Raw genomic sequence first — 11841 nt, 5'->3', positions numbered from 1 at the left:
CTCTGGTCTGGTCCCTCCACGCCCTGAGAAAAGCCAGAGCCACGTGGTCCTAGAGGGAAAGCGGCTTGAATGTATTATTTCCCCAGCTTTGATTGTTAATACAGCTCTGAGCCTGGCTTCCTCCTCTGGTCTCCTGCCTTTTCCAAGAGCTCTTCGGTTTTTTGCCCTTCCCTTTCTTTCCCTCTCCCTAGGGGCACAAATCCTGCTTGTGTCGGGGGGGGAGGGGGGACAATAGAAGGGGCTTGAGAGCTCCAAGCCAATCTTCCATGCAAAATTGTGCAAAGCAAGGAGAGCTGCTTTTCCCGTCCCCCCTCCCCACCTCGCTCCTGTCTCAGCCATCGCAGAGCAGCTCCTGGGAGATGGATGGCAACATCTGATCAGCCGCTGTTGTCCCTGCGTCTTGGAAATGTGGCAAGTCCAGACAGAGCTGTAGAAGGAAGGGGCGGGGGGGACAAAAATGCCCCTTTCTGAACCGCTCCAGCTTCTAGGCTATCCTGGCAGCAGGCAAAAGCCAGGAGGGCGGCTGTGAAGAAAGTACCGGCTCTGGCAGAGGGCTGGAGACCAAGGCGTGCTGCGGGTTTCCTCCTGATGCTCTCGGAGGGGTATTTTTCTTGGCAAAGGGAGGATTGCTGAAGCTGGAGGAAGACAGCGCTCATCCAGTGTGGGGAAAATACCAGGCTCCAGCCAGGAAACCATGGGGAAATGCAATGGGCGATGCACGCTGGTTGGATTCTGCTGCCTTCAGCTGGTAAGACAAGGGTTTGTGCCTGCTCCTCTTGCTCTATTGTGCTTTGTGGCTAGCTGTGCCCTCGCCTTATTAACCACTCTGTCTGGGACGTGACCTTGCTGTCAGGCCAGGCTAGGGACGGTTACATACGACCCCAAAAATGTGACCCTCTTCCCCCACCCCACATCAAAGGCGCTCCGGAGCTGCAAATGGAAACCTCTCGGAAGCAGTTTTCTGTATTGTGTGGTCAGTGCCCTGGAGTCAGTTTGGAGCAGGTGGGATCTTTGTTTGGAACTGAAATCTGGCCCCGTTGCCTACATCTCACCGAGGCTTTGGGTCCCAGTCTTCCATGTTCAGAACCTCTTATTTTTACATGCCAAGAAAATGACAGTAGCAAAACTTAAACTAATACTTTGTGAACTCTCTTGCCTGCTGATGGGATCAATCTGACTGCACAGAGTGGCAGGTAGTTTGGGGAGGCACACATGTTCTGGAGAGAGCCAGAGAGCAAATAAACAGATCTCATTTTAATAGGATTGTTGATATTTGCAATAATTATGTGTCGTGCTTTTCACCGGGCGCAGATCAATCTTAATCAGCCTGGTGACAGTGGTACAGTATCAGGGGCCAGCTGATGCAAGCATGTGGGCTATCAGGCAGGTTTCGGATGAAAGGAGACTCAGGAAGGTAATAATTAATTATCCAGGCAGTTTCCTGGACAGATGGGAAACTCAGATGGAGAAAAACACCTTAGAATTTGGATCACCTCCATGGCAATCCTGGGATTAACAGAGACTTGCCCAGGGCTAGGAAAATGGGGAAATTCCAGAGATTTTGGCCAATCTGTCTGCAACATTGCTGTTGATCACAGAGGGGATTTTACAAGATGTCTAATATCATGCTTGCATTAGGTCTGGTCAATAAAAAGCATTGTTTACAAAAACAACAAGGAGTCTGGTGGCACCTTAAAGACTAACAGATTTATTTGGGCATAAGCTTTCGTGGGTAAAAGCCTCACTTCTTCGGATGCAACAAAGGCAATGTAGCAAATATATATCCATGACAGCAATGCTGTGAGGTTCCGTTAGCATTCTTATTGCATTATTAGTTTGTCATCCCAAGGGGTTGTGCAATAGACACTGAAGTAGTTAATGAATTTTAAAATCCAAGGGGAAGCCAATGTCTTCATGGTGGGTTATGGGAAACATGAAAGTGAATCATGTAACAATGATGTCTAATAGCTGGTGACTGTCTGGGAGGCTTACCTGGGTATTGTGTGCAATGCTCTGTGACACACTGTAAGCCAGAAAAGGATTTCTCATTAGAGTGGAACTGATCAGTGATGCTCCACTAAAGTTCTGTCATTTCCATTAGAAACCACCTTTTCTTTCCTGGGCCATGAAACTTCCTCCCTGGCGGCACTGTGTTCTGCAATGTCTTGATCTTTGATATGCCTACATTTGGGAATGTTCATTATAAAAATGGTGCGTGAATGTCTGTGTGCGGTTATGACAAGGGTACAAAAAACCCACCTGGATATTTTCTCTTTGCTGGGGTCAGTCCCCTTTTCACCCATCCAGGGCTCCAAAAGAGCATTGCTGGTGTTTGTTTTAGGGTCAAATCTTACAGGTCATTAAAGGGAGAAAAGGCTATCCATTTTAGAGGGGGAAAGGAATCCATCTGAGCTCCTAGGGTTGGAAAAGATGCTGCTATGTGTGCACAGTAAAACTTTATGCTGGCCAAACTTGGGCCAAGGTTTCCAGTAGATGTACTTAGAGTGTGTCCCAATGCTGCTGCAGTGAAACCAAGTATTTCCCAATGGTTTGAGGTGCAAACCCATCCATCCCTTAGGAGCCCTACAATAAAGATTTACCCCACTGACCAAACAGGCTCTCAACCAACCTCTATTGTTTATTGGGTAATTTAAGAGACCCATCGTATATATTTTAACCAGGACCAGGATGGTTTGGAAAGGTGTTGTCACGTACCTTGATGATACATGGTTTTAAAACTGATCCCAGGGGAAGGCCCCGGACAGGGAGTGATCTTTTTGAGATGCAGCGTTCAGGAACAGTGGGGTGAGCTAAGGACAGCGGGTGACAGTTATTGACTGTACGGTCTCTGTTGAGACCTTAATGTGGTTGATTTAAGATCTCAGAGAAGGAGTTGGGAAGGGCTGAATTCCACCAATGGCCATCACCAAGGTCCATTGCTGGAGGCCTCTGGCCCGTAGAGACATCCTCTGGCCCAGCTCCTGTTGTGAGCCCAGCCTCCACCTAAGATAGAATTGTGTGGATACACTCAGCTGGCCCTTACACAGTGCTCTGGAGGAAGGTGAAATACCCCTATGTCCTGTGGGGGAAATGTCTTCTCAGCGCCAGTGAGGAGCTATTTGCTGTGGGAAGGTCCCTGTAAGGTATGAGCCCCAGATCCTCAGCACACAGATCAGGAATCAGCTGTAGTTTCCATAGGAAACAGGCTAATTAATGTCATGGGAGGTGCTGGGAGCTTTGCTGCCCGGTAGCTGGACTGGTGACATGGTTGGTAAAGCGCAGCTGGGTTTGGTTTTGCAAAAGGCAGTCCGTTGGGTTTTGGCTCTGGCGGTTCAGGCCGGGGCTGTACTCGATCGGACTCGAGAGTGCAGGGGGGAGGGGCGAGCGCGCGCATGGTGCTGGCGGGAGCCCGACCTCGTTGCTAATTATCTGACCGTGTTTGTTCGTTATCAAAGGGTCCCAAGAGAAGGGGGAATGGAGATGAAAGCAAAAAGCTCCTGTGGCTAAGGGTGATGGGAATGTGGAGGCGACAGAGAGCCTGAGCAAGAGGGGGAGAGGGAGGAAACCAAGCAGGACTGTGGAGTTGGAGGGAGGATAACGAGATCTCCTCTCCTCGCCCCCCATTACTGAGATGCTCCTCAGTGTGCCCAGTTCACAAGGGGGCATGGGAAACTAAACCGCCTCATTGTGTTACGATCATACTGCTACTCTGATTGGCCCAGAGTAAAAGATGGACTGTTTGTACAGCGCCTAGCACCATGGGGTCCTAGTCCAGGACTCGGGCTCCTAGGTGCTACTGTAATACATGTAATAAATACTAATCATGGATTGGACGTCTGTTCCCCTCACTGCCGAAGGGGGCAGAGCAAAACCAATGGCAAGTGTCAGATTGCAGGGGTGACAGAAATGATCTATGTGCTGAGGATTTGGGTGCGAGCCCCTCGGGAAGGGAGCGTCCATGCACAGGGTGCCCCAGCACCAAATATGAGCTCACAAAGACAGAGCGAGCTGGCAAAGGGGAAGAGGCAGCAGCTGGAGAGGAGGGAGGATGGCTGGCTGGCTGGCTGGCCTTGTGGATAAAGCTCTGAACAGAGAGCTGAGTTCAATTCTTGACTCTGCCACAGACTTCCTGAGTCAGCAAGGTCAAATCACTTACCCATTCTGGCTTTGTCCTGGCTAAGATTTAAAGGTGTGGCTGCCTCAGGTGCATTACCTCTGCCCATTTAGCTTGGGTTAAGGGCAGTGTGTTTGGTGTAGACTTTGAAAGCATGTGTTAGCTAGCACATGCTAACATCAGACTGCAAATCCTATGCTACACCCTGGCTCTGGGCCTCCGTTCTCCATGTATAAAATGGGGCTAACAATTCCACCCTACCCTTCAACCTGCCCGGGGTGGTGACAAAGGCAGGAAGCTCACAATGCTGCAGGATGCCTTCCTGCCTCGTAGATAGCTCTGTCTATAACTCCAGCTCCTTGACTCTTTATTTTTGATGTCACTAATTTCCAGGGGGTGCTAGATTTGTGCAGAGCTGGGCAGGGAACAAGTGACTTCCCGCGAAACATTTGAGAGGTCAGCTCCCGGGGGCTGTGGCGGGACTCAGCTCGCTAATGTTTAGGAGATGCTCAGAGGCGGTGGTTCTGTGAGCACCTAGATAGACACAGTGGTGATCAATGCTTGCAGGTGAAAGGAGGGGAACTGGGATTGAAAATACACTCAAGAGTGACCGGAGGACGATGAGTGGCTTGTTCATTTCATTTTTTAAGTAATGAAATATGTGGCCCATCTGAATTCCCGCTTAGCTGCCCCAGCCTGGGTTTTATTGCGTATGATATTAATCCTCCCCTAAAGTGTTTTAACCCCTGCCTTGTTTCATTGGGTCGGGTTTGGTGCTGGTGGCCAGTGATATACAAGAGGTCAGAGAGATGTTCTAGTGGTGCCCGCGGGTCTCAAACTCTATGACTCATTATTGCTATTATTTAAATCTTACTCTGTAACTGATTTTGGTATCGCTATGGTAACGTACATGTTGTTGTTATTGTAATTAGATGAGAGTTTTTACCTGACAGTGTTTTGCTCATTTTCCGCTTACCAAATGACACGGGAGAATTGGACTTTCCATTTGATTAAACCATCTAACTAATCACCAGAGGTCTAAAGCGCAGCGTTTTGTCAGTGGAGGCATTGGGGGTGAGGCAGGTGAGACCCAATGCATGCGTCTGTCTGGTTGTATGAGGAGATACTGTGTGCTGGGGGTGAGGCCATGCCCTGGAAGCATTCACCCAGGCTGTGAAAGTGATTGCCTGGCTTTGTCCCCGGATGCCTGTGATGGCAGAGGTCACCAGGTGGCGCTGTCATACCTAGTCTTACAAGTTTTTTCCCTTCAGCATGGGGGCAGGGGACAGTCTTGTAAGAAATGCTGTATTGTTATTAGTTTTGTGACATGTAGGTTTTTCATGTGGAGCTGTTGCAAGCAGCAACAGGGCTTGTTCTCTGCCTTCCTTCTACTAAGAGCCAGTTCTTGGGGTACAGTTGCTCCCTGGGAACTAGGCATGGACATTTGAGCTGAGAGCCTGACAGAAAGAATTGCCTGTGAGGCAGCACAAGTCCGTCTACCTGGGCTGGGAATCACAACTCCCAGCTGCAGTGTAGCCAGCTCTCTGCCAACGGGAAGTCCCGACATCTGCTACACAGCACCTTCCATCCAGGCATCTCAAAGCACTTTACAAAGTTCATTAGGCCTATTTTGCAGGTGGGGAAACTGAGGCCCAGAGAGGTGAAGTGACTTGCACAGTTGAAGTCACTGGGAGCTATGGATGCTTAGCACCTCTGAAAAGCAGGCTGCAGGTTCTCAAGTTGGATGCAGAAAAGCAGGCACCCCAAATGAGAAGTCACTTTTGAAAACTGTTATGAAGCTATTTACCGAATCTGAACAGTTACCCAGGGCAGAGAGGCACTGTGATTCAGGGGAGGTGGCACAACAGCTGGAGTTAGGACTTGGGTGTGTGCCTAGCTCTGCCGCTCACTTGCTATGTAACCTTGGGTAAAGGTCTATTCCCTTTCTCCCTGTCACTGAGAAGCAATTAATGACACCTCCCACCTCTGTAAATCACTATGAGATCTAGAGGTGAAAAGTACCAGGCTTTATCATGTAGGGGGAAATTTTAAATAAAAGGCAGAAGGGCAAAAAAGCAGACAGTTAAGAGTAAAATACATAATAGTTGTTTGGGCTGGAGAGGAGATGTGCCCGGAGGGGACTGGCTCGAGAGAGTTCACATCATGAGGAGTGTTATGAAATCAAAAGTTGTTTTGATGCTGGCCCAAAATTATTCAACAACAAGGGGTCTATGAAATGATTGATAGGTGGGAGTACTTCTCGATGCAGCTGCAATGCTGAATTCACTCAAGGGGGGCAGGTTTTGCTGGGTCTTTGTTGCTCATCAGACTTAGAATTTAAACTGACTTTAAAAAAAGAAGAAGTTGCTAGCCCTTGTGAATGTAAAGAAAGCCTGCCCAGCCTGCCCTGATGCTGTGTTCTCTGCATGCAGCGGCTCACACAGACAATGGCTCTGCTGGGCGTGGATGCTCCTTAGCCATGGCAATGGAGTATGTTGACTAAAGCCTACTGGTGATGACTGAATGTCAACACCATGGATCAGCCTTCAGGCTGACTGGAACTGTGGGCGGGAGTTCGGGATTGTGGGTGGAGTTTAGGAAGAGTTCCATCGCTTTCCCTCTCATATCCGAATTGAATATTGTTGAGTCCAGTACCGTGGCTGGGAAATGTTACCATATGATGAACTTTTACAATCATTGGCAGATCTGCCAGCTCAGGCAAAGGAATTGAATTTCATGCTTCCGGGTCTGTCCTGGTCACAGTGGTCCCAAGTGCTTTTCCACTTGCCCATGTGCTTCTCTTTGTGCTTGGCCAAGTATGTGAGATGAGGGCTTTCATCATCTCCTGAGGTATCACCAGGAGGCGGGATGCTGTCCTTGTGCCCCCCAAACTCCCAGTGAAGTCACTGAAGCTCTGAGGACATCAGGAATAGGACTTTTCTTTCTCTAAATTCTAGGATCAGGGCTCCTGCATAGATCAGTGGTCTGACCAGTCTGGCTAGTAGATCTAATAGCTCAGGGAAATTCTATCAGTTGTTCCTGGAAAAAGTCAAAAATCGGGCAGTATTTTGAAAGCTGTTGCCCCATTCTGGCTGGGTCACTCAGTCCAGTTCCCAGCCTCAGGTTTTTTTGCTTTAGAAGTATCAGTTCCTTTGCCATGCGAGGCGCATTCAAGGACCAGATTGCTAGCTGTAGTCCCAGATAGCATGGGCAGCCCCCCCAGTCCTAGGGCCAGACACCGCAGGGAGGAGTGCAATGCCATCGCTGTGTCCAGAGCAGCAGTTCCATTTCCTGTAGGACATTCCCATAGTATTCCCTGGAGGGTGCCTGGGCCAAGTTACTTCCTGCTCAGATTGATACCAGCAAGGTCTGCAGACTGCAGCCACAATCAGCTGGTACTTTTTTGAACCCGCCCACAAGTGAGGGCCCCCCAAGGGTTGTCCTTAGGGCCTGATTCTGATCACGCTAGTGCAAATCAGTGATAACTCCACCGGAGTCAATGGAGATCCATGGGTGTAAAACTAGTGTGAGAGCAGATGGGGCCCATGATTTGGACCAGTGGAATAGAGCTAATCAGACCTTCGTTGCTAATGAGGAAGCGTGGCCAGGGGCACACCGCTCCCAGCCCGCCGTGCCAGGTGATGCAGCCTGAGAATACTCCAGGTACCAGCAAGCCATGCTGTCTCAGTCTGAGTGATACTCACTGCAGCCACTGCTCCCATCCCCCCCTCCCACCAGAGGAGAAAAAAACTACGCAAGCAGCCCTCTAATGACCTCCCAATGCCAGTCTATTAATCTAGCAGGTGCTCAAATAGTCCAATCCGTCAAATAAGTTATTATTAATTGTATTACCGTAGCAACCAGTGGTTGCAACCGCGATCCGGGCCCCTTTGTGCAGGGTGCTGTACACACACACAGAGTGAGAGACATTCCCTGCCCCAAAGCCATGACACTTTAAATAGGGAGTGAAGACAGAGGTGCCCACGGTCAGACGGCAGGAACTGGAAATAGACCCCCTGTCTATTGACTCCTTGGCCAGCGCCCAATGCACTCTAGGGTCTGCTGTCTCCAGCTCGGGAGATTCTGGCTGCAGTGAGATGTGCCCATTCCTGGTGTGGCACAGGCACCGCTGGAGCGCAGGCTGGAGGGTGTGGGGATTTCCGGGGGCCACGAAGCACAGTGTTCTTCCTGGGCAGCTCAGCCCGGCTGCGCTTGACACCGGCCACGCCCAGGGGTAAATGGCCCCACGCGATGCAAGGCTTGTCCCTGATAAGGGCCTGCAGCGCCGCTGCTGCGAATGCCGTGGGTGCAGCTGGCTGAGCGGAGGCAGGCAGGATGTGCTCTTTCCTTGCCAGTTTGTGGCAGACCCTTGGTGTTGTTTGGATCCAGCGTTTCCTTTGTCTTAGTTTCTTTTTTAGCTGGGCAGAAAGAAATCTCCCCAGCCAGGCCACTCCTGCTCCTGGCCAGCCCCTTGAGCCCGTCTGGATGCCAGTGTGTCACATGTCAATCACCGGCTGGGACGGGGCTCCGTGAGCTCTTGCGGCTAATGAACTAGCTTCATTGGGAAGGCCTCTTTGGCCCCATTCCAGCATCTGATCTGCATGCTGAGCAGTCTGTGGGCCCGGCCTTCCCTCCTTGATTCCTTATGCTCCTGCCCTTGGGTGGCTGGGGGCAGGAGAGAGGATTAGATGGGCCGCGCCTCCTGACTGCTCAGGCAGAGGCTGGCGTGGGAGGGCTGCTGCTTTTGTGTGCACAGCTCCCCAGACAGCGGGCAGCAGAGGCAGCGTGTCTGGCACACGATGCGCTGTGACTAGGCCTGCAGAGCTGTCACTGGGCTGTTAGGAGGATCATGCGGGGACTCCGGGGGTGGATCATGGAACAGAGGTGCTCTACGTCACTGGGTGGGAGAAGCCTCATCACTTCTTCCTCCCTCGCGTATAATAACCCAGCCGTTCCCCTCTCTCCTGACTAGGATGACCAGACAGCAAATGTGTAAATCGGGACAGGGGGTGGGGGGGGGTAATAGGAGCTATATAAGAAAAAGACCCAAAAATCGGGATTGTCCCTGTAAAATCGGGACATCTGGTCACCCTGACCCTGCCCGGTCTGTAAGTGCCTCCTGCTTCCATTGCTGTCACCTCTCCTAAGGACTCATGCGACCAGTGGGTGTATAATCGGGGAATCACACACAGGGCTAGGGAGGTTGTTTTACCTCTGTATTTGGCTCTGGCGTGACCACTGCTCAAATCCTGTGTCCAGTTCTGGGGCCCACGACTCCAGAAGGGTGGTGATAAGTGGGAGAGGGGTCAGAGAAGAGCCACGGAAGGATGAAAGGATTAGAAAACCTGCCTCCAGGAGCTCCAGCTATTTAGCTTAACACAGAGAAGGTTCGGGATGACTTGACCACAGTCTGTAAGTACCTTCATGGGGAACAAATATCTGGTGATGGGCTCTTCAGTCCGGCAGAGGATGGCATAGCCTGAGCCAATGCAAGTAGAAGCTAGACAAATTCAGGCTAGAGCTAAAGGTTACATTTTTCTAGTGAGGGTAATTAACCATTGGAACAACTTGTCAAGGGTCGTGTTGGATTCTCCATCACCAACAATTTTAAAATCACAACTGGATGTTTCTCTATAGCGCTGCTCCTGTTCAAACAGCAGTTAACTCTGGGAAGCCCTCTGGCCTGGGCTATACGGAGGGCAGACTGGATGGTCGCATAGTCCCTTCTGGCCTGACATCTGTGAATCTTCTCTGCCCTCCCTGATACCCACATCTCTCCCCTGCCCTGCTGTCCAAAATGATCTCCCTGGCCCAGCACTCAGACCCTGCCACTGCCCTCTGGGCCTCCCACTTTGTCAACTTCAGACTCTCCTTTGAGGGCTTGCCCAGCTCTGCCCTGGCCTCCACCTCAGCCTGTGTCTCCTGTTGGGATCCCCAGCCCTCTCCACTCTGCCAGCAATGCCAGCCAGCATCCGCTCCACACATCTCAGTCTGTCTTCCCTTGCGGGCTCCCTCTCCCTCTCTGCGGGCCTGATCCTGCTTCCACTCCCCCTGGCTTGCTATCACATCCCCCTGACTGCACCCGGTTCACTCCTGATTCAGGCTCCATCAGGCGCCGCTGGTCCGAGCTCTGGGCTGGACAATGCTCCCGCCCCACACCTAGCTGGTTGGAGGAATGTCAGCTGCCCCCTGCCCTGGGCAGCTGGGCAAACGGTGAGGGCCTGCAGTGTCGTTATGGCTGACGCATCAGGAGGGGGGAGACCACCTGCTTCTCACGTCCCCAGGAAGCTTTTGTCCGTGCGCGGTTTCTGTGGCAGCCAGTGCACAATTGTGGGGCATGAACGGTTGCAAAGAGGCCCTGGCCCAGCACTGCCCTGTGGCTTCAGGCTCTGCCCCGGTTGCCTTTCCCCGTACTTTGGAGGGGGGCAGGGAAGAAGCCCAGGCTGAACTCTATATGTGGGTTTTCAATTACACAATTAAATGCACAATTAGGTATAATTACCAGTGCTCAGAAGCCGCGACTGTTCATAATAGGCATGTAATCTACTGCAGTCACTGTTTATACTGCTCAGCTCCGCTCCCTAATGATTATGGAATGCTTTCACATTTGCATTGTTGCCATGGAAATTGTGTTGGGAGCTGACAAATGGCATTATGGATGGATGGCCCCGAGATTTCTCCACGCCACATTCTCAGCCGGGCTGGGGGATAGGGTGACCAGATAGCAAGGGTAAAAAAATGGGATGGGGGTGGGGGGTAATAGGAGCCTATATAAGAAAAAGCCCCCAAAATCGGGACTGTCCCTATAAAACCGGGATATCTGGTCACCCTACTGGGGGATGAGGCAGGTTCGGGACTATTCAGAGACCAGACGTTGCAAAGGTCTCTGTGCCGTGTTCACTGGGGTGGCAGGAAGCAGAGCTCACACACTTATCAGAAGGCAGGTTCCCCAGGAAATTCTGGGCAGGAGGAAGCAGGGGTCATGTGGAAAGACCCTTAACTTCAGCAGGTGCTACCAGTGTCATTGGTATTAGCCCAATTGGGGTTACGGAGCCCAAGAGAACATACAAAAGACACATGGCCGGCCATATAGACAGGACTACAATGTGTGTGGACAGATAGACAGATAGATAGGGGTGTATGGGGATAGATAGATAGATAGATAGATAGATAGATAGATAGATAGATAGATAGATAGATAGAGGGGGTGTATGGAGATAGGGTGTATGGGGATAGGAGTATATGGGGATAGATAATAGATAGATAGGGATGTACGGGGATAGATAGATATAAACACATTTATGTATGCATTATTTATATACAGATGACTTGATGGTCTGCTATAAAGGCTTTATTGGCATGTGTTTGGGCAGGACTCATTACTCTTGAATGATGAAGGTATGAATGAATATGTAGACCCCACCCCTGCCTGTATGCTGCATGCTCCAGAAAAACTCTGTTTTGGACAGCTTTATTGACACCGTTTTTGCCTCCTCCCCCTGTGAAGCCAGGCCGCATTTAGACCAATGTATTATTAAGGAACCTTTCAAAATGGCCAAAAATAGCATTTCTCTACCTACTGCTGCCGTGGCTTGTGGGTCTCGGAGCGCTCTGTGCCGCTGGGGAGCCAGGAATCTCCCCTCTCCACTGCGATTGGTAGAAGGCTCCTGTATGTAGCTCTGGGGGCTGGGGGATGTCAGGGTTTAAAACTGCTGCGGGTGCAGGAT

At 50.8% G+C, this 11841-nt stretch overlaps 1 protein-coding gene across 1 annotated transcript in view; it reads left to right on the top strand.

The window, feature by feature from the left end:
- The first annotated feature begins 694 nt into the window (after positions 1-694).
- The window catches only part of NKAIN1 (sodium/potassium transporting ATPase interacting 1), a 179624-nt gene continuing 168477 nt past the window's right edge, over positions 695-11841 (top strand). The window contains exon 1 of the mRNA XM_065421899.1: positions 695-748. Coding sequence (XP_065277971.1) covers positions 695-748 — 54 coding nt within the window. The remainder of the gene's footprint in view (positions 749-11841) is intronic.

The sequence above is a fragment of the Emys orbicularis genome, chromosome 23 (assembly GCF_028017835.1).
Source record: "Emys orbicularis isolate rEmyOrb1 chromosome 23, rEmyOrb1.hap1, whole genome shotgun sequence".
Lineage (NCBI taxonomy): Eukaryota > Metazoa > Chordata > Testudines > Emydidae > Emys > Emys orbicularis.
Note: the sequence above shows the minus strand (reverse complement) of the source record. Positions and strands in the feature narration are given on the sequence as shown.